The following is a 19,978-nucleotide window of genomic DNA, read 5'->3' as shown; positions in this document are numbered from 1 at the left end:
GAAGAGGCAGCTGTGCAGCGAAACGACAGAATAATTCCAGCTTTGTGTCTTTTTCATTGTAGCTGAATTACGGAACAAACTGTTCCTTTTCACCTCAATAAGAAACGCGTAAAATTTTCTCTGAATACCAGACGGGACGGTTGGCAACTCTAATAACTTATGAACAAAATAAAGTTCAACATCAGTAACTTCATAGCACCACCCAGCTGTATAGAAACTCCGTCATGCTAGCTAGCACGCAGTACGGAAAAAGTCAGAATAACGAAAATAAACTCCACCTAAACTTGGTTTATATCTGACCCAGAGAGACTGCAGGTCATAACTTCTTACCTGAAGTTCAGTTCACACTTGGACCGGCGGCCGCCTCGGGTCTCTTTTCCTTCTGCGTCCCCTTTCTCCAGCCCGAGAACATGTTGCTTTCTCTCATCCACCTGCTGGCCTCCACCACTTGCTAATGTTACTGAATCTGTGGAACCACCACACGAAGTAGCGAGTAACGACCCTATCTAAATCCCAGTAACGACTAACGCGTTCCTGATTTTGGCATAATAACTAGTTACCGTGCTCGTTACCACAATAATAACGTAGTTACTGTAACGCGTTACTGTAACGCGTTACTTAATAACGCGTTAGTCCCAACACTGATCAAGACTAATGTAATCTAATAGATAATTTCTATATTGGTTAGAATTAAGATTATTTTTATTTTTCCAGTTCATGAGGACAGTTTTCTTGGCTATGCATAGGGCAGTGAAAACCATATGGGCTATATTCTTTTCTGAAGTGACCTTATCTAAGCTGCCCAACAAACACACTAAGGGAGAAGTTGGAATGTTACATTTCAGACACTTTGATAAGTCGTCACATATCTCGCGCCAAAACTTCTGAACTGGTGGACAGAACCAAAGAGCGTGGATGTAATTGTCCGGTGAATTGGTTTGACAGTGTGAGCAGTTGTTGGTAGACGTAAAGCCCATCTTGAACATCCGATGACCTTTATAGTGCACTCTATGTAATATTTTGTATTGAATTAATTGCAGACTGGGATTTCTAATTAAATTAAAGGTTTTTAAGCAAATCTGAGACCAGAAGTTTTGGTCTAAGTTAACTGATAAATCCGCTTCCCATTTTGCAATAGGAAGTGATATTGATTCATCTGTTTTAGAAAGCATTCTGTAAATTTTGGATAGTAATTTGGGGGTTTTAAGAGTAAGAAATTGAACCACACATGGTGGTGTTTGTAGTTCAACTTGACCCGGTTTAAATTTCTTTTTTACTATGGATTTAATTTGTTGATATTCTAAAAATCTTTTCCTGTTGATCCCATATTGTGTAACTCGTCTGTCAAATGGGATCAATTCTGTTCCTTCTAATATACGTTCTAAGTATTTGATTCCTTTACCACTCCAATCTGAAAAGTTTATCATATTATTGTTTTGTAATATGTCAGGGTTGTTCCAGATAGGTGTACGTTTGCATGGGATTAATGAAGACGCCGTCAATTTTAGAAACTCCCACCATGCTGTCAGAGAGGAGGTGATGTTGATGCTTTTAAAGCATTCATGTCGTTGGATGTTTGGGCTGATAAATGGTAGATCTGAGATCTCTAGATTATTGCAAAGTGCTTGTTCTACATCTAGCCAAGGTTCATCTAAGAGGGCATGTTTTAGCCATCCTGAGATAAACTGAAGCCTGTTGGCTAAGAAGTAGTGCTGAAAGTTAGGCAGTTCTAGTCCTCCTTTATCCTTGGTCTTTTGTAGTGTTTTAAGCTTATATGTGGGGGTTTATCTTTCCAAAGGAATTTGGACATACATGAATCTAGAGATCTGAACCAAACTTGTGGCGGTTTAGTTGGGATCATTGAGAATAAATAATTTATTTTTGGTAAGACCATCATTTTTATAGCGGCAACCCTTCCCATGAGTGATATGGGTAGACATTTCCACCTAGCCAGATCACCTACCTTCTTTAAAAGTGGGATATGGTTTAATTTAGTTAGATCTGCAAGCTTGGGAGAAACATTAATACCTAAATATTTTATATTTCCCGATTGCAGTGGTGTAGAAGAAGAATTATGGTAGGAGCAATTAATCGGAAGGACCAGTTAATTGAGTAATCTGATATTCTTGCAAAAGAGTTTATCAATTCAATCACCCCAGAGATATTGGTTTGTGAGTTTTGGAGAAAGAGTAACACATCATCCGCATAAAGGCTGATTTTATGTTCCACATTCTTGCATTTTATGCCCTTAATTACTGAATTCTGTCTAATTGCTGCTGCTAGTGGTTCAATAAAAATTGCAAACAGTGAAGGGGAGAGTGGGCATCCCTGCCTGGTGCCCCTCAGGAGACAGAAGCTGGAGGATGTTTGGTCATTTGTTCTGACACAAGCTGTTGGGGAGTTATATAATATTATATAATAATATATAATATAATATATACGTAAAAATCCTTACAAATGTGGACACACACAAAAACAGCTGCACTTGCTAAAGCAATTAATGTAATTTTTTACTAATTTAATTTTTTATGTATGTATATTTTAAATCATTACTGAATGTTAAAGAATAACATTAGTGATTTATGGCATACCACTAGAGGTAGCACACGCACAACTAGTGGTACGTGTACCGCAGTTTGAGAATGACTGCTTTAGACAACCAAACCAAAACAGAAAAAAAGAAAAAAAAAAGAGAAACAATGTGTAAACACACACACACACACACACTCAAAAATAGTATTTAGTGAACCGTGGCGAGTGTGTCATTCTGAATCTGCTGAATGACAATTCAACAAGGACAGTGTGGCAGGAATGACACAACCACAGTTCTCCATTTGCTGACATTTCCTTTTTATTTCATTCAGTTGCTGTTACAATACACCTGCCCTGCAGCATCCCAGCTGCCAGCCGAACACACTCACAACTAATAGCAACCACACAACATTGCTCCTAAGCTGGTGATGCGTTATTGCAATCCACCATGCCGCTTCCTGGGTTTAAACGTCCAAAACGTTAACATTGGCATCCTCAAAAGAGTGACCTTTTTCCTTAGGATGCAGATGGACAGCCGAGTCTTGTCCCGTTGTTGTGGCTCTTCTATGTTGTGCCGTCCGTTTATGAAGTGGCTGTTTGGTCTCTCTAATGTAGAGGTCTGGGCATTCCTCGCTACACTGTACAACATACAGTTTGTTAAGTTTGGTTTAGGGGTGTTAAGCACTCCTCCCCTTATATAGCCTCTGGTAAACTAAACTGAAAATGCAGTTTCCAATGAACTGATGTTTTTACTTTTTGCAGTCTTGCCTATAATGATGAAAAAATACAGAAAATATAAAATGTGCAAATATTTGAGTAATACAAAACATTTTTTAAGGTTTTTTAATAGTTCTTAACCACAAGAAATGTTTTAGATAAAACTTTGTTTTAAATTGTTTTTAGTATTTTATGAACTGATTTTAACTATTTTTTTGGTGTTTTTGATGGTTTTTTCTTTTTTTTCATATTGTGTTGTTTATAACTCATTCTTGGTATTAATGATATTTTTAAATATGAATTTTGCATGTTTTGAAGATAAACAATGTTTTAAACAATAATAACAGGGAAAAATATTTTTAACTATTCCTACCAGAGAGCAGCACAGCTCCTCCCGAAAACCCTTAGTGTCTATATGCGTTTAAAATTGAGGGTAGGGCACCAGCGCCAGAGGTGGGTTGGAGTACACCGACCATCCTCTGGATGCTGTAAAACGTGCCCACCCCCAGGCCCTATATGTATGTGTTATGTGAGAGTGTGAGTAATGTGGATGTCTAGGTTGCAGAATAAAATTGAGGCACAGGCGGCCAGAAGGGGACAGAGGGGGAGTGCCTCCCCTGCACCCTGGTGACATACCTGCACCCCAAGCCCTGGGTGTGTGGGTGGGTGTGGTAGAGCGGGAATAGGGAGGCAGCTGAAGATGGGGAGGGAAGAAAGGGAGGGGCAAGCGGCCCCTCCCTGGGGCCAGCTCCCCCGCTGACCCCAGTAGGCACCCCCACACTCTGGAACCCACCAGGGCAAGCGGGCCCAGGCCCATCCGGACCGGGGCCCGCAGCAGCAGCACCGCCCAGCCCCACAGAGTCTGGGGCAGCCCACCCAACTCCATCCCAGAGAAAACTGCACCCACCCCATCATCCAATCATCTCCCAAACTACACAAGACAATAGACACCCAGGTTGAGTTCATTCTCCACCTCTCCTATATCTCTCCCCCCACCTGCAGAGTGAGCTCCTGTAGAGAGGAGACCACCTGCAAAGATATAACAACCTCCCCACCAGTTAGAGAGCCCCCTAGTTGGGCCTATGCACCAGAGGTCCCCCGCACCCACGTAAAAAAAAGGATTTTTACGTAGAGGTGGAGCACTACTTGTCTGTGTCTCTTGTTAGGAAATCAGTTTCACCCCGCTTCTTTTTGTTCCTCAGGCATCCAGAGACAGCACCGGAACTGAGTAGTCATTTCACAAAACCGTTATTCATCTTTATTCATCTTCATTTAAGCATGCATCTTCTAGAGGGGAAGATGTGCAAGGCCGGTGTCCCTCTGCAGATCTTCCCTCCTTTGTCTGTGAAACACAGTTTTGTAGAAGGGACCCTATCATAAAACCCCCATGGTGTGCTGCAAACTTTGTGTGTCTATGTGTGTATGCACAAGCACGTGAATGCCTTTGTGTGCGCGTACCCGTGTGTCTATGTGAGTGCATGTGAGTTACTGTGCATGTAGGTGTGGGTGTGTCGTAACAGTCAAAGCACTGTGTGTGTGTCTCTGTGGCTTCCTGCCGGTCAAAAGTAATCTCCTCACCCAAGCTACACCAAATTCTCTTAGACAACTGTTGCGAGATCAATCAATGTAGAGCAGTGAAACAAACCACGAAGGCCCAGAAGAGTGCAATCAAACGATGAGTTTATTAACACACAGGAGAAGAAACATCAGCACATGTCTTCTGCCAAAAAACACTTTTAAAGCGTCAGGGTTTACGTCCCCTGTCATGGCTCGGCTGTGTGGCAGGCAGGAGGAGGACCCAAAATGCAAAACTCACACACACGGGGATGAACTCAAAAAGCAGCTTTATTGCTGACAAAAGATAATGGGAGATACAAAACTAAACTGGGAAAAACTAACGTAAAGCTCACCAGGAAACACGGGGGAATCACACACAGCATGAGGGAGAACACGACGCCGAACAGAGGGAGACTCAGACAGAAATACACAGAGGGTAAACGAGGAAAGTGGGCACACACGGGGAACACAGGTGACACTGATAATCATAACGAGACAGGGCGGGGTGAACTGAACATGACATGTAGAGGCACAGAGGTTCCGACAGGAGGAGAGAGAGCACGGGGAAAACACAGACATAACGGGCTGGGGAAACATGAAACAACCACAAAGGGAGACGAGGGCTCATCAATACATAGAGGGCACACAGGGGGGAGAGAGCCATGAAGGGAAAACACTTAGGGAACAACACAACAGGGCAACTCAGAAGACATGGCCTAAATAAGGAACGAAATACAAAAATACAAAAATACAAAGAACTAAGAATACTGGGCCCACATGGCCCAGGACCATGACATCCCCCTCATGGCGTCAAATACAGATCAAAGACGTTGATCGCAGTAAATGGTACATCTTAAATGGCTAAAAACAGACACAGAACTTCCTATTTCTATAACACCTTCAATAAACTTAAAGCTCTAAGGGTCTCTGAGGGCTGATCCTTGACTCTGGTCATCTGTTACCGAGTAAATTAAAATGTGGTTGGAAGCTAAATGAATTTGGCCTGGCAGGTTTATGGATTCTATGTGTTTGTAAGCGGGTATGCGGCCTTCTACGCTCTAAGTCTTTTACACAATTGATTGTGAAGTCATAGCACTTCACAAAGCTTGAGACCTTCTTTAAGAGACTGAACATCAACTCTGAATGAGCACAAACATGCAATGTGTCTATATTACTTCTGGCTGTACCTGTAATTAAAGGTTAACATGGTGGGATTAACTTTAATAAACATCTTTAATGCAATATCAGAATCAGAATCAGAAAGGGTTTTATTGCCAAATGTTGAGCAGGTTTACAACATTAGGAAACTGTCATAAATTACGTTTAAATAGACATGAAAATAAAAATAAGAATAAGAATTAAGAGTGCTACGTAGAAAGATATATACATGAGTGCAGGTGGTGATCAGTGCCAAACATGTAATGATGCAGTGACACAGCGTAGGGTCATGTGTTAGTGGTGGGAACAGTCATATGGTTATTGTTCATGTGTCCAACAGCAGAGGGGAAGAAACTGTTCTTATGGCGAGAGGTTCTGGTGCGAATGGACTGGAGCCTCCTGCCTGAGGGGAGCAGGTCAAACAGACTGTGTCCGGGGTGAGAAGGGTCAGCTGAGATCCGAGCTGCACGCCGCAGTGTCCTGGAGGTGTACAGGTCCTGCAGAGATGGGAGTCTGCAGCCAATCACCTTCTCAGCAGAGCGCACAACACGCTGCAGTCTCTGTTTGTCCCTGATAGTGGCTCCAGCGTACCACACGGTGATGGAGGAGGTGAGGATGGGCTCGATGATTGCAGTGTAGAACTGCATTATCAAATGCAGTAAGAGATAAATGATAAAACTGCAGATTATATGTTAGCAATGAAACAATTTCTGTATTTCCACAGAACATAGAAAACACAGTTAACAAATTACAAACACTGAGACTCCCACTCTGCATCCATTGGGCCATTGGCCTCTTGTTGTCTTACATTTACAGATAAGCATGTGGAGAGCTTCCTGCAAACCTGCTTCTAAGTTATAACAATTATGAGTTTTTATTAAAGGTACAAGCATCAGCAACCCCCAACTGTAGCTTCCTGTCTCCTTTCATGACAGCAGACCCCCAGTGTCCATAAACTCCTTTCTTTCTAAACAATTACACACGCTCTCAGGCCACAGCTAAGCACACTGAAACACAGACCAATCCTTCCTTATTCCTGTGATCTAAACAAATTTAATACATCACATTATAATAATTATTTTCTTGTACTCACACTGTTTATGTCCATATTGCTAAACTTTGGTAGTTACACAATGTTTTACGTTAGTTTTGCACAGCCTTAGTTAATCTGCTGACAATTCTTTTTTGGCTGTCTAAACTTTCTGCCCATTTCTCAGCAATAAGCAACAAGTACTTTTGAAGTAACTTCATCTTGTTCCACTTATTTTAAAGGACTGTTTTGCTTTTTCAGTATTTCTGCTAATTTATCACAATTCTGCAAAGTTATTATGATTTCAGCTTCTTCCTCTGTTTTTAGCAGATGGTTTCCGCTATGCAGCATTTACATGGCATTTTCTCAGGAAATTTAACTTTTTCTAGTTATTACAATAAATTAACTGTAGTTAAATACATTTCAAAACTGAGAGCTCACTGAAGGGGATGTTCTCGAAAGAAAAATGGCAGAAGAGACCTGGGATTTAAAGCAGATGTAATACAGGCTCTTGAGAATTCAAAACCCTTCACTGAATCGTAATTTAGGCTCCATACACAGAATTGTTAACCTTTGGTACTTGAGGAATGTAAAACAAGAGGATGTATAGGCATTCAGATCCACTAATTAAGGGACTGCATGCCAGCTTTGAAATAAAGCAAATCAATGCAATTTTCAGAAAGCAGAATCTTCCATTTGGGTCTACCTGTCACGATCTGCGGAGGCAGACCGTGCGGAGATGTGTGTGGTGGACCCAGGTGCGAACACAAGCGAGGATACGGGAGTGGATTTAAACAAAAGCGAGCCTTTTATTATGGCTGATGAAAGGAACGAACCAGAATGAGGGCAGCACAAGAGCAGAAGTTCAAAGGAAACCTAAACTGGACACAAACTATGGAAAGGCTATGGCTGGGGATACGAAACACGGGGGATGGGAACACAGACGACGCGACGCAGACTACATGAAACACAGAGACTAAATACACATGAGGGATGATCAGGGGAAGTGACCAAACATGGGAGCACAGCTGACACACATGAACCATAACGACAGGACTGGAGAGGTGAAACTGAATACGCTGACATTGAATACAGACTTTCAAAGTAAAACAGGAAACATGGAGACATGACATGAACTAAACATAACCACGCAGACGTGACACATGAACCAGGGAGACTTAGTCCAGGGGGAGATGACATAAACAACTAAGGAACAAGACTAAACAGCAATCTAGAAATTAACTAGGTGCACTAAGCTAAGGCACAACAGGAATACAAAAGATACATAAACTCAAACACTGGGTCGCTTGACCCAGGACCATGAGACTACCAGTATTGTGAAAAGTATTCCTGAAAGGCTTCAGTCAACAGCATTGTGTTATGAAAGTTGATGAAAGTTCAAACATGTCTAAAGTCAAATTAAAACCCAAAAGAGACACAGACAAAGAGACACCAAAGGGGAAACATGCCATGATTCTCTCATGGCAGGCTTCTGAATTATATCTGGTATCTTTATTTAATTTGAAATAAGCAATAGAGTTTCTGATTCCAGAGGATTAGTAAACAGCTACCACTGTTTCTAAATATGCAGGAAGTAAAAGACATCTTATCAGTGACGGTGGCTGGTCTAGTGACTTGCCTTTTTGTTTTTTTTCCAAGCCACATTGTTCTTTCACTGCCAAGTTTCTCTTTTATTTTGTACTTTTTTTCTCTGGAAACTGAATGATGTGTCCGATAACAATGAAGAAGTTATCTGAAGTCAACTGTTACTGTATATCCCCTAATTCTTTAGTGTAAATTGCATGTGAGAATCAGAGGTGTCTTTTTAAGCTTTTTTTTGTTATCATTAAATTCAGTTCAGTACTATTTTATTCATCACCAAATCACAAAAAATTGCCTCTCGGTGCAAAGAATTTCTGCAATATGTCAATGCAAATGAAAAAAAATAAGCTAAAATTGTAAGAATATAGGATCCACAAACCCATGTAAAGATAGCTTTTAGGTAGAACATTGTCTAAACCCAAGTGGTTCCTGAATTTATTACACGAGTCAAAGCCAAAAAAGTCATAAAGTAAATCCCAAAGAGTTGATTCTGTTCATCTTGACGTTTTGAGTGGGAAAAACATTTCATCACTCTTTCAGGTGACTTCTTCAATCTCAGCTGACTGCAGGTTTCACCAATCTTATGAACAGTATATTTGCATAATGACTGAACTAGCACCACTGAATGAATAATGGGCTGTGAGGTCAGTTCCTTGATCATTAATATGCAAATTGCCATGACCACTGATCAACACCTACTGATCAAAGCCCATTGATCAATAGCCGTGAGCACCATTCAGTGGGCTGGTTTCAGTTGTTTTGCAAATGTACTGTTTATAAGTTTGGGGAAACCTGTAGTCAGCTGAGACTGAAGAAGTCACTTGGATGATGATGAAACATTACTCCCACTCAAAATGTTAGGTCCAGAAGAACAAAATCACCTTTTTGGGATTTACTTGCCTGGATGATTGAGCATTCATCCAGTAATAAAGTCAAATGTTACTTTATCTTTAAACCCGGAAGCCATATCTGTGGCTGTTGCTGTTATCTCTGTAAAGCCAAACTTAACTTCCAATTTCACTGCACGATTTATGCCTCCTGAAGTGTCAGGCATTTCGACTAAACATGAAGCAACTTTTTTTACTCCCTCTTCGTCTATATACTCTGGATTTTTATTAGCTGTGCAACAAAACTCAAAGCCTACTGCTCTCTGATTTGCTTTTAATGGATAAACAATATGAGTTCTGGTTTCATTATATCGCACGTTTTCACCTTCCTCCACCACTTTACAGAATATATCAAAGCAGAAATCCTTTCCTTCAACTGTATGTTTCTTCTCTGTCTTGTGTTTAGACCCATCAAATATCTCATTTGTACCAAACCCATAAGTAAAAGCACTTTTTCGAGATGCCACCACTGCTGGGGTTCTTCCAAACTGCACAGCTCCCTTCAGGATCACTTCTTGAGGCCTAAATGGACACAGAACTTTACACTGATCACCAAATTGATGGATAACATGTTGACGTAGAATCTGGCTTTCAGCGTAGCCCCCCACTAACAGAATGTACTCGATGTGTAGATCTTTCTTCAGGATTTCTCTGAGACTGTCAGTGATGCCCTTCAGACTCTCAGTAAAGAAAGACCTCAGTGTGTTTTTAGAGATTATGATTGATCCACCATCCCAGGAAGCACCTCTTACTGTTTCAAATAATTTTTCTATTTCCTGTCTTTTCTCAGCCAATTTTCCCAGGTTATATGGGCACACCATCTGAACATCATCATCTACCTGTTTGAGAAACATAAAATCATTCATTATCCTCTGAACCTCACTGGGAAAGTTTCTCTCATATTCATCCCAGACACCATGACTGAAGATTTCTCTTAGAAACTCTTTGAATTTCCTGTCCACAGTTTGTCCCCCCAAATTATTTCCTGAGGGCTTGTGTAGCTCCTCCAGGGCTCCTCCATCCAGGACTTTATGAACAGTGATGTCAATGGTTCCACCTGAAACACACAGGAAGTGATGAAAGTGGACTTCCTGCAGCAGCAGACACAGTCAGATGTTTCCAATGTGTCTGTGGATGAATGTGTAACAGAATGTAACAGAGTCACATACAGTACCTCCACAGTCCACCACCATGAACTGTGTTCCTTGAGACAGTGATCTTCCATCATTGTTCTGAGTGATGAAGCTATCAGCTGGCAGCTTCTTGCACCAGACTGAGGCTGCCTCTGGTTCCAGTGCGATGATCAGTTTTTCCTGAGTTCCTTCTGTAATGATTCCTGCCTGGAAATGAAATACAACTGAATACTCTGAACATTTCAGCATCTCAGAGCTCTCTTAATAAAATTATGTTACCTGAGCTGCAGCTTCTCTCATGAACTGCTCTGCTGAAGAATCCCAGATCGCAGGTACAGTCAGCACCCAGGTGAAGTCAGAGGGTATGAACTTCCTCCCTTCTGTGTTCCTGGCAATTGTTTTCTGTGCATCATCCTTCAGGTATTTCAGTGATTCGGTAAACACCTTCAAAGCCTTCATCGTCTTCCCATTTGCAGCTTCAATAGTCATATCTCTGCTGAGTTTCTAGAGATGATTGATAAGATGTTAGCTTGTATGGACAGTTTTCAATTTATTAGTTTCCGTAATCTTCCGTAAGTGTTATTACGGAAGATTAAATAATTTAAATCACTCCAACCTTCTTCAGTTTGCATGAACTTACAAACAGGGTCTGTAAAGACTGATCACTGAGAGCTGTACGGTTTCACTGCGAGGGGATTTGTGCTGCATCAACATACATTTTTTATTTTCATCTACCAAGTTTCAAAAAGGGATCAACTTCTGCCCCTTTGGGTGCCAAACTGAATGCATATCCACTGTATGCAGTGCCAAAGTCTAAGGCTATGATGAATTGCTCACTGTTTCCATTCATTGTAGAAACATGTCCAGCAGGTTGAGTGAAGGAATTAAATAAAGTGCCAACGAGCAGCAGTTACAGAGTATGTATTCTTTTGCTTTCTTTAAACCACACCTCTTTTTTTTATCTACAAATATTTGGACATAAAGGCTTTTCAGAAAAGAGGCAGCACTAGCTGGATACAATAATACAAAGAACAAGAACGGCGGGGCAGCATTTGACACTGATTTTTTTGGCTTGTTTTCAATCCATATGAATGTTTATAATATATGAACTGTATAATCTTTACCCCTGTGTTCATTTTTGATGATTTACAGTTGGTTTTAAACATCTGTTGCATCAAATCTAACAATTGTTTAGCAACATAACTAAGGTGTTTTACCTTTAACCAGTATTTCTGTTTAATTGAACTTTAAATAATAGTAAAAATAATAGTAGTAATAATAATGATAGTATATGTTTTGTTAGAATTGTGTTATGATACAAGTTTTGTTGTGAAAGTCCAAAGCCATGGACCAGATTAGTGGCCTGTGAAATGGTTAAAGTCTACAGTTTACTTCACACCTCAAACCTTTAGTAAACTATTAAAAAGTAAAAGTAAAATGCAATAAATTACAGGTAGCAACAAAATGAACTACTAACTCTTTTACGCTATGTCCAAAGGTATGGGGATATTTTTGAAAACAGCTTTTCTGTGCGTTAGGACCTTTTGTCCACACGTAAATGCCGTTTTGAATCACTGAAAACTGAGATTTTTTAAAGCTCCTGTCAGGTTAGAGGTTTTCGAAAACTATTTTTGCATTAACGTGTGGATGAGGAATACATGAGTTCATCATGCAACGTCAAAGGTGTGTGCCTTTTTTCACATCACACTGTGTGCCACATTATTGTTTACATGCGATGAATTTCTACAATGGCAGATACAGACAAAATACTGTTACTGTTAATCTTACTATGTGCAGTTTTTTCAAGTTATATATACACACTGTTAAGGTTCAAAAATATTGGGGATGGAGACAAGAGAAAAACCACAATAACAACACTGGTCCGGTCGGGTTGAGTCAAACGATGATTTTAATGACCACACGCGTGGGAGATGGACACTGATGCAGACAGCCCCTGATCTCAAAATGGTGGAGCATTGCTCAAACTTTTATAGCCTCTGGTGTCTCCACCTTATCATAAAACCTAAACATTCACATGCTTTCTCTCACACAGCGCCTAAGCTACGACCTTGGCTCCCCGTTTATCTGCTCCTGCTGAGATGGGGCAGAAAACTCCAGCATGTTCTGTTCTCTTCTAATCAGACAAATAAGGCGATGACTTTCTGCAAACAGTATTTCTTATAACTCAGCAGTATAATGCATCATAAAACAATATCATTCATTCACAATAAATCAGCAGTCTACTTTAATGAAAATCAGTTTAACTGATGCAATAGTTATCAGCTTCTTCTAATTCAGGAGAATAATGCAAACTAAAACTACATAATAATTCACAATCTTTAATTAGGGGTATAGCATGGCATAAAATAATATTATAATCTAACAATTCCCCCTGATGAGGTCATTAGAATAATAACCTCACCAACACCCTCCAATTCCGTGTGGCCGGGTTCATCTCTTCTCACTCCTGAGGTCCTCTGTCCCCCTGAGGGGCAAACCATATGTGGGATGACCTCTATGTTTGCGCAGTTCAGATGCAAGAAAAACTATTATTCCAACAATAGCGGGTACAGATAACACTCCCCAGGTCTCCCACAGCTTTTAGCCTTTATTTTATTGCTGCAGCTACCAGTGTCGTCCAGTTGGGTGATCCTCTGCTCTTCATTCTTCAACCTTAGGGGTTAGACAACCCTTCAGTCGTGGCACAGATCAGGGGATTATTCTGCCCCGATTTCAAACAACGATCTGTGTATCCTCCAGAAAAAGGAACAGGAAGGTGTTCCCCTTTTTGCCCAAAAGCCTCTCGAACTTCGTTGGTCTGGTGTTCCCGGATTTCCGCCAACCCCTTCATGGTTATTGCTGTGTTTATGGGATCCATCCTTTTGTGGTGACTAGCTGGAGCCCAAACGCCATGACCCTTGAACCCAGTTGATGTCTCAGCAGTCACTGTGTCTGTCTCTGCTGCGGAGGATCCTCGCATATCTGTGACCTCGTCTGGTGTCTGTTCCTTTCTCTGTAAGAGACAGAAAACCAAAACACCTCTCTTCCTACCCCTAATAATCTAATGTTGTTATCTACTGACCTTCTAGTGATTCAGAATTGGTTCAAAAACATTCAGAATGTCCCAGGGACTTATTCTAATCATATCCTATGTGTGTGTAAGCGTGTTTGCATTTAGCCCTCTGCACTCAAAGTCAATACCTACAATATATCAGTCCGGACAATCACGCCGAACGAAGCTTCTGACCTTCAAAAGACCGAGTGCCAACTCGTTATAAGCACATTTGCAAGGTGTGTCTGAAAATTATTGAAACCCCTCTTTTTAACAAAAGACAAAGATATTAACAAATCTTCTAAACGCTATTCAGTTCATTTCAATGATTAATGATTAAACATGAAAGTGATGGTTTATGCTTTTTCACTGATTCTCTAAAAGGTCCGTCTTCTCGGACCGCTATTAGCTTAAGCTTTACCATACCTAAGGTATTAAAGACACAAATGAAGTTATAAAATGTTCAAATAATCCTTGTTTGATGTTAAAGCTCAACTTCCCCCCCTTTTTTGACACATTCCAATGTGTCAAATCAACAGAGCTAGAACATTCAAAAAAAAATTAGGCAGCTACAAAGTTTCCCAGACTCTTAAGGTGATCTGCGTGTAATGTTCTGACTCAGGTATTTAATATTTTAATAAATGTCGTTTAATTAACTGCCACTACTTAAACTAAACTTAAAGACATAATTGAAGAAAAGATCACAAAGAATAACATGATATCAGTGTTTTGTAAGCGCGTGCGGCCTTCTATGCTCGAAGCCTTTTCCCTCAATAGATCAGTCAGACATTCGCGCTGACTGTAGCTTTTAACCCTTATTAACTTGAGCACAACTCTACAATGAGCAACAAGTTGCAATATGTATAAAATGATCATGGGTACACCTGCAATGAAAAATTATATCATTATCCTAACACCTGTAAATAGAAGATTCTTCAGAGGTTATAACAATCACAGGAACACAGATGTTAGTATAAGGTCAAAAGCTTCAATAAATGATCATCGATGCAATGTTTGTTGCATGATTCTCATACAATAATAATGCTGATATTAAAATAACAGTAAAACACCCCCTTTTATCCCGTTTCACTTGACCCATAAACGTTTATAAATGACTCTTTTACTCTTAATTTTATTTCCCCCTGTTCTCCCCTTACTGACCACAGCAGGGGGATCTTAGTTTTGAATCAGCCATGAATCCAGCTCACCTGATTCATCAGTGAGCTCCACCATCACTGGCGTCTGACAGGGTGGCGCTGCATACTCTTCCTTTAATGTCACTATTTTCAACCTGTTAATTAGAGTGTTTAAACCTGAAGTCGACTACGTCCACAACAAGTCAATACAGCTGTAAATGTGGCCAATTATCAATCTATTACCAATCAATAACAACAGATAACTTCTATTTTATGCATGCTTTTAATCGACCACTCACCCAGAGGATCTCCAATCCCAGGAAATTCCTTCTCCTCCTTTAATGAGTCTGTCCTCCTTCCATGCCCTGGTAACTGGTCCATCCAGAGCCATATGATCTCAAAATATACATACAACAAGCCAAACCACACCTTGGTCACACCAACCCTCTCCCGCCCCGAAGATGTCCAATGCCATCCTAGTATGGACTGAAAGTGGCTTTAACGCTGACTGTCCTGACAATCCATCATATACATTTCCTGGTCAGATTTGCCAACACCACAGGACGAGCCCCCAAAATGTTAAGGTTCAAAAATATTGGGGATGGAGACAAGAGAAAAACCACAATAACAACACTGGTCCGGTCGGGTTGAGTCAAACGATGATTTTAATGATCACACACGTGGGAGATGGACACTGATGCAGACAGCCCCTGATCTCAAAATGGTGATAGCCTCTGGTGTCTCCACCTTATCATAAAACCTAAACATTCACATGCTTTCTCTCACACAGCGCCTAAGCTACGACCTTGGCTCCCTGTTTATCTGCTCCTGCTGAGATGGGGCAGAAAACTCCAGCATGTTCTCTTCTAATCAGACAAATAAGACGATGACTTTTCTGCAAACAGTATTTCTTATAACTCAGCAGTATAATGCATCATAAAACAATATCATTCATTCACAATAAATCAGCAGTCTACTTTAATGAAAATCAGTTTAACTGATGCAATAGTTATCAGCTTCTTCTAATTCAGGAGAATAATGCAAACTAAAACTACATAATAATTCACAATCTTTAATTAGGGGTATAGCATGGCATAAAATAATATTAGAATCTAACAACACGCAGTTACTGTCCCTCCATTTAGAAAGGCAGAGGGGTAATGGTGTAATTGTTTTACGTGTAGTGTTTTTCCCTGTGTAATAATATTCAGCATTGCTATCAATACATTTTTCAAAAAATGCCTCTCTGTGCAAAATGTGTTCAAAAACATAAACCACTGTGGGATACTGCTCGTCTGTGATTTGGACAGGGGGAACAAATTGTTGCTGCAACTTTACTGTATAAAAAGGTAAAATTTCCAAAATTTCAGGAGTAGTTCGTTGTTATAAGAATGGTAAATGGTAAATGGCCTGTATTTATATAGCGCTTTACTAGTCCCTAAGTACCCCAAAGCGCTTTACACATTCAGTCATTCTCCCATTCACACACACATTCACACACTGGTGATGGCAGCTACGTTGTGGCCACAGCCACCCTGGGGCGCACTGACAGAGGCGAGGCTGCCGGACACTGGCGCCACCGGGCCCGGTGACCACCACCAGTGGGCAGCAGGTGAAGTGTTTGTCATGATTTGGACAGCCCAGCGCATGCTCCCAACGCAGGAAACCTGCAGGGAGTGGCCCCTCACTTTGGGAACCACTGGTTAAGAGGGTCCACGCTGTCTTCACTGTATATAGTGAAGTCTGTAATTCCTTGAACAGGGAAATGTTTTTTTGTGCCCAACTTATTCTGCAGATCATCAGGATGAAAAGTTATTCACCATGTTTACATAACCCTTTTTAAAAATATGCTTTCATGACATTGTTATGTGTCGGATGGTGGTCAGGGCTATTGTTAGGAAAATACATTTTCTACCGCTTATTTGCTGTGTACCTTTGTTTTATGCATTTAATAGCAGGCCAGTATATTAAAGGCCACTTTTGAGTTACAAAGGTTAGGGCGTGTCATAGGTTAGGGCGACCGTGGCTCAGGGGATTGGGAAGGTCACCTGTAACTGGAAAGTTGCCGGTTCGATCCCCCTGCTCTCTCTGTCCTGGTCGTTGTGTCCTTGTGCACTTTACCCTACTGCCTACTGGTGTTGGCCAGAGGGACCGATGGTAAATGGCCTGCATTTGTATAGCGCTTTTCTAGTCCATAGGACCCCAAAGCGCTTCACACTACATCCAGTCATTCACCCATTCACACACACATTCACACACTGGTGATGGCAGCTACATTGTAGCCACAGCTGCCCTGGGGCGCACTGACAGAGGCGAGGCTGCCGGACACTGGCGCCACCGGGCCCTCTGACCACCACGATGGTGCGATATGGCCGCCTCGCTTCTGTCAGTCTGCCCCAGGGCAGCTGTGGCTACAACTGTGGCTTACCTCCACCAGTGGGTCAGAGTGAATGAATAGTGGCATTGTAAAGCAGTTTGGGTGTCTAGAAAAGCGCTATATAAATGCAAGTTCAAGTTCAAAATTTATTCGCCACATGCAGTGGAAATATGCTTGTGTTCTCCATGGAAACAAGCATGTGAGCAGACTTTGTTAATACTGTGCTGTGGCTCACACCTAGACAATAATTAAAACTAAACATTTTGAAACAAAAGGTCAAGTCAAGATAAAGATCACAAATAACTAAAGAAACTGGAAGATCTGCATATCAGTCACAGTGATTTGTGTGATTACTCACCTTTGCTTCTTCCCTTTGCCAAGTTTCTGTTTCTCTCCACAGTCTGTTCCTTGGAAACTGAAGGGTGTGCCAAATAAATATGAAGGTGTTTGTGATGCCAGCTGTTTCTGTACATTCTGATTCTTAGGTGCAATTGTTCAGCTGAATGGTATTAACATTACAGTATATATGTTAATATACTAAATCATACAGTCAAACTCTTTTTAATAATTAACAATGAAATTAATGCTGACAAATGGACACTCATTTCTTCATGTGAATCTAACAAGAGCTGAACCGGCAAGCTTAACAAGATAAATGAATAACTTTTTAACCTGAATTCTGCATTAACTCTTTTACAGTATCTGATTATTTAAACTGTTTCGTTAGCCCCCAAAAATCTGCACTATCAGCATGACTTGAATTGTATTTTCATTCTAATCATTTCAATAAGTTGCTAGGCATCTACACACTGTATATCTGCTAAATTTATGCTCTAATAAAGATTTTTTTCATTAGATTTGTTTATTACTCCTCTGCCTCTTTTAGCAATAACGATTCTTCTTGTAAATTTAGGCTTGTTTGCAGCTCTGGAGGCTAGAATCACCAAATAAGAGATCATGCTTCAAACCCTTGAAAACCCAGTCCCTAGATAGATCCCTGTAGTCGTTGCAACCAAAGGTAATGTAGCCCCCATTAGCTCTCCCCTTCCTCGTCCTGTTAAACCCCATCCCCTAAGAAACTGTGGCTGCTCCCAAACAGACAAGAAAAATAAAAATAAAAATTCTAAGGCTGCAAAAAAACAAAATTGTGTTTATGATTTTATATATGTGATGTAGAGTTTCATGGACTCTACACTGGGACTGATGAGAGGCCTAGTGATGGGTGTCCATTGATTTTGCTGCTGCATTTTGTCTTTTCGAAAACAAAACCATTGTTGTGTCAACAAGCATGGACTGGTTGAAACAAAGTCATACAAGCAGAACTTGTAAAAATTTTTTTTTTAACCTTTACAGAAAAATATGACTGTCACGGCGGTGTGTTTTTGAAACAGGACCCAAAAGCAGATGTGGACGAGGTGTTGCAAGTTTCAACAGAAAGCGATCCTTTATTTGGATGATTACAGGGGTTAACCAAGGAACCCTAAGCAAACTAAAAAACACTAAGAAACAAATACTGCGAAGTTCTATGACTATGGTGGGGATAACAGACGACCCGACGATGACATTCAGAAAACAGAGGACTTAAATACACACATGAGGTGATCAGGGGAAGTGGAGACACATGAGGAAACGGCTGACTAGGATAAACATAATGATGCACAGGCAAGAGTAAAACTAACCGCATGAGCACAGAACACAAGACCCTTTTCAAAATAAAACAGGAAATATGCAGACTTAGACACGACAACACAACTTAACAGGCCTAACACGCATGACAGACTAGACAAGGAACCAAACATAACCACACAGACATGACACATGAACCAGGGAAACTTAGTACAGGGGAGATGACATAACTAAGAAACAAGACTACACAGTAATCTAGAAATTAACTAGGTGAACTAAGCTAAGGCACAACAGGAATACAAAAGATACATAAACTCAAACACTGGGTCGCTTGACCCAGGACCATGAGACTACCAGTATTAGTTATATTATTATAGTAATTATAGTAGTACCATATCACCCTATTAGAGCGCTCCGCTCTCGCTCTGCAGGCCTACTTGTTGTTCCTAGAGTATTTAAAAGTAGAATGGGAGGCAGAGCCTTCAGTTTTCAGGCCCCTCTTCTGTGAAACCAGCTTCCAGTTTGGATTCAGGAGACAGACACTATCTCTACTTTTAAGATTAGGCTTCAAACTTTCCTTTTTGCTAAAGCATATAGTTAGGGCTGGACCAGGTGACCCTGAATCCTCCCTTAGTTATGCTGCAATAGATGTAGGCTGCCGGGGGATTCCCATGATGCATTGAGTTTTTCCTTTCCAGTCACCTTTCTCACTCACTATGTATTAACAGACCTCTCTGCATTGAATCATATCTGTTATTAACCTCTGTCTCTCTTCCACAGCATGTCTTTATCCTGTCTTCCTTCTCTCTCCCCAACCAATCACAGCAGATGGCCCCGCCCCTCCCTGAGCCTGGTTCTGCCAGAGGTTTCTTCCTGTTAAAAGGGAGTTTTTCCTTCCCACTGTTGCCAAAGTGCTTGCTCATAGGGGGTCATATGATTGTTGGGTTTTTCTCTGTATCTATGAAGCGCCTTGAGGCGACTTTTGTTGTGATTTGGCGCTATATAAATAAAATTGAATTGAATTGAATTGAGTTATTACACAGAAAAGCTTTGGATTTACTGACATTGAATTTAAATCCTGAAGGAGTTTCTCTTCTCAATGAGATACTGTAATGAAGAAAAAAAGAATAAATGCGAGAGGAGAGAGATCAAAATAAAGAGGAAATTTGAT

The 19,978-nt window shown here is 40.7% G+C and overlaps 1 protein-coding gene across 1 annotated transcript; it reads right to left on the bottom strand.

Moving 5' to 3' along the window:
* Positions 1–9,512: 9,512 nt before the first annotated feature.
* LOC146556049 (heat shock 70 kDa protein 12A-like) lies at positions 9,513–11,752 on the bottom strand. Its single transcript, XM_085249588.1, has 4 exons — positions 11,741–11,752; positions 10,896–11,120; positions 10,658–10,823; positions 9,513–10,540 (listed from the first exon to the last, which is right to left on the bottom strand). Exons 1-4 carry the CDS (start codon positions 11,750–11,752, stop codon positions 9,513–9,515), a joined length of 1,431 nt encoding a protein of 476 aa, XP_085105714.1.
* Positions 11,753–19,978: the final 8,226 nt, after the last annotated feature.

This window comes from Mchenga conophoros, linkage group LG16 (assembly GCF_057382185.1).
Source record: "Mchenga conophoros isolate Kocher_MC1m ecotype Shallow Benthic linkage group LG16, M_conophoros_male_GT1.1, whole genome shotgun sequence".
Classification (NCBI taxonomy): domain Eukaryota; kingdom Metazoa; phylum Chordata; class Actinopteri; order Cichliformes; family Cichlidae; genus Mchenga; species Mchenga conophoros.
The sequence above is the reverse complement of the archived record's forward strand: the minus strand, read 5'-3'. Positions and strand labels throughout refer to the sequence as shown.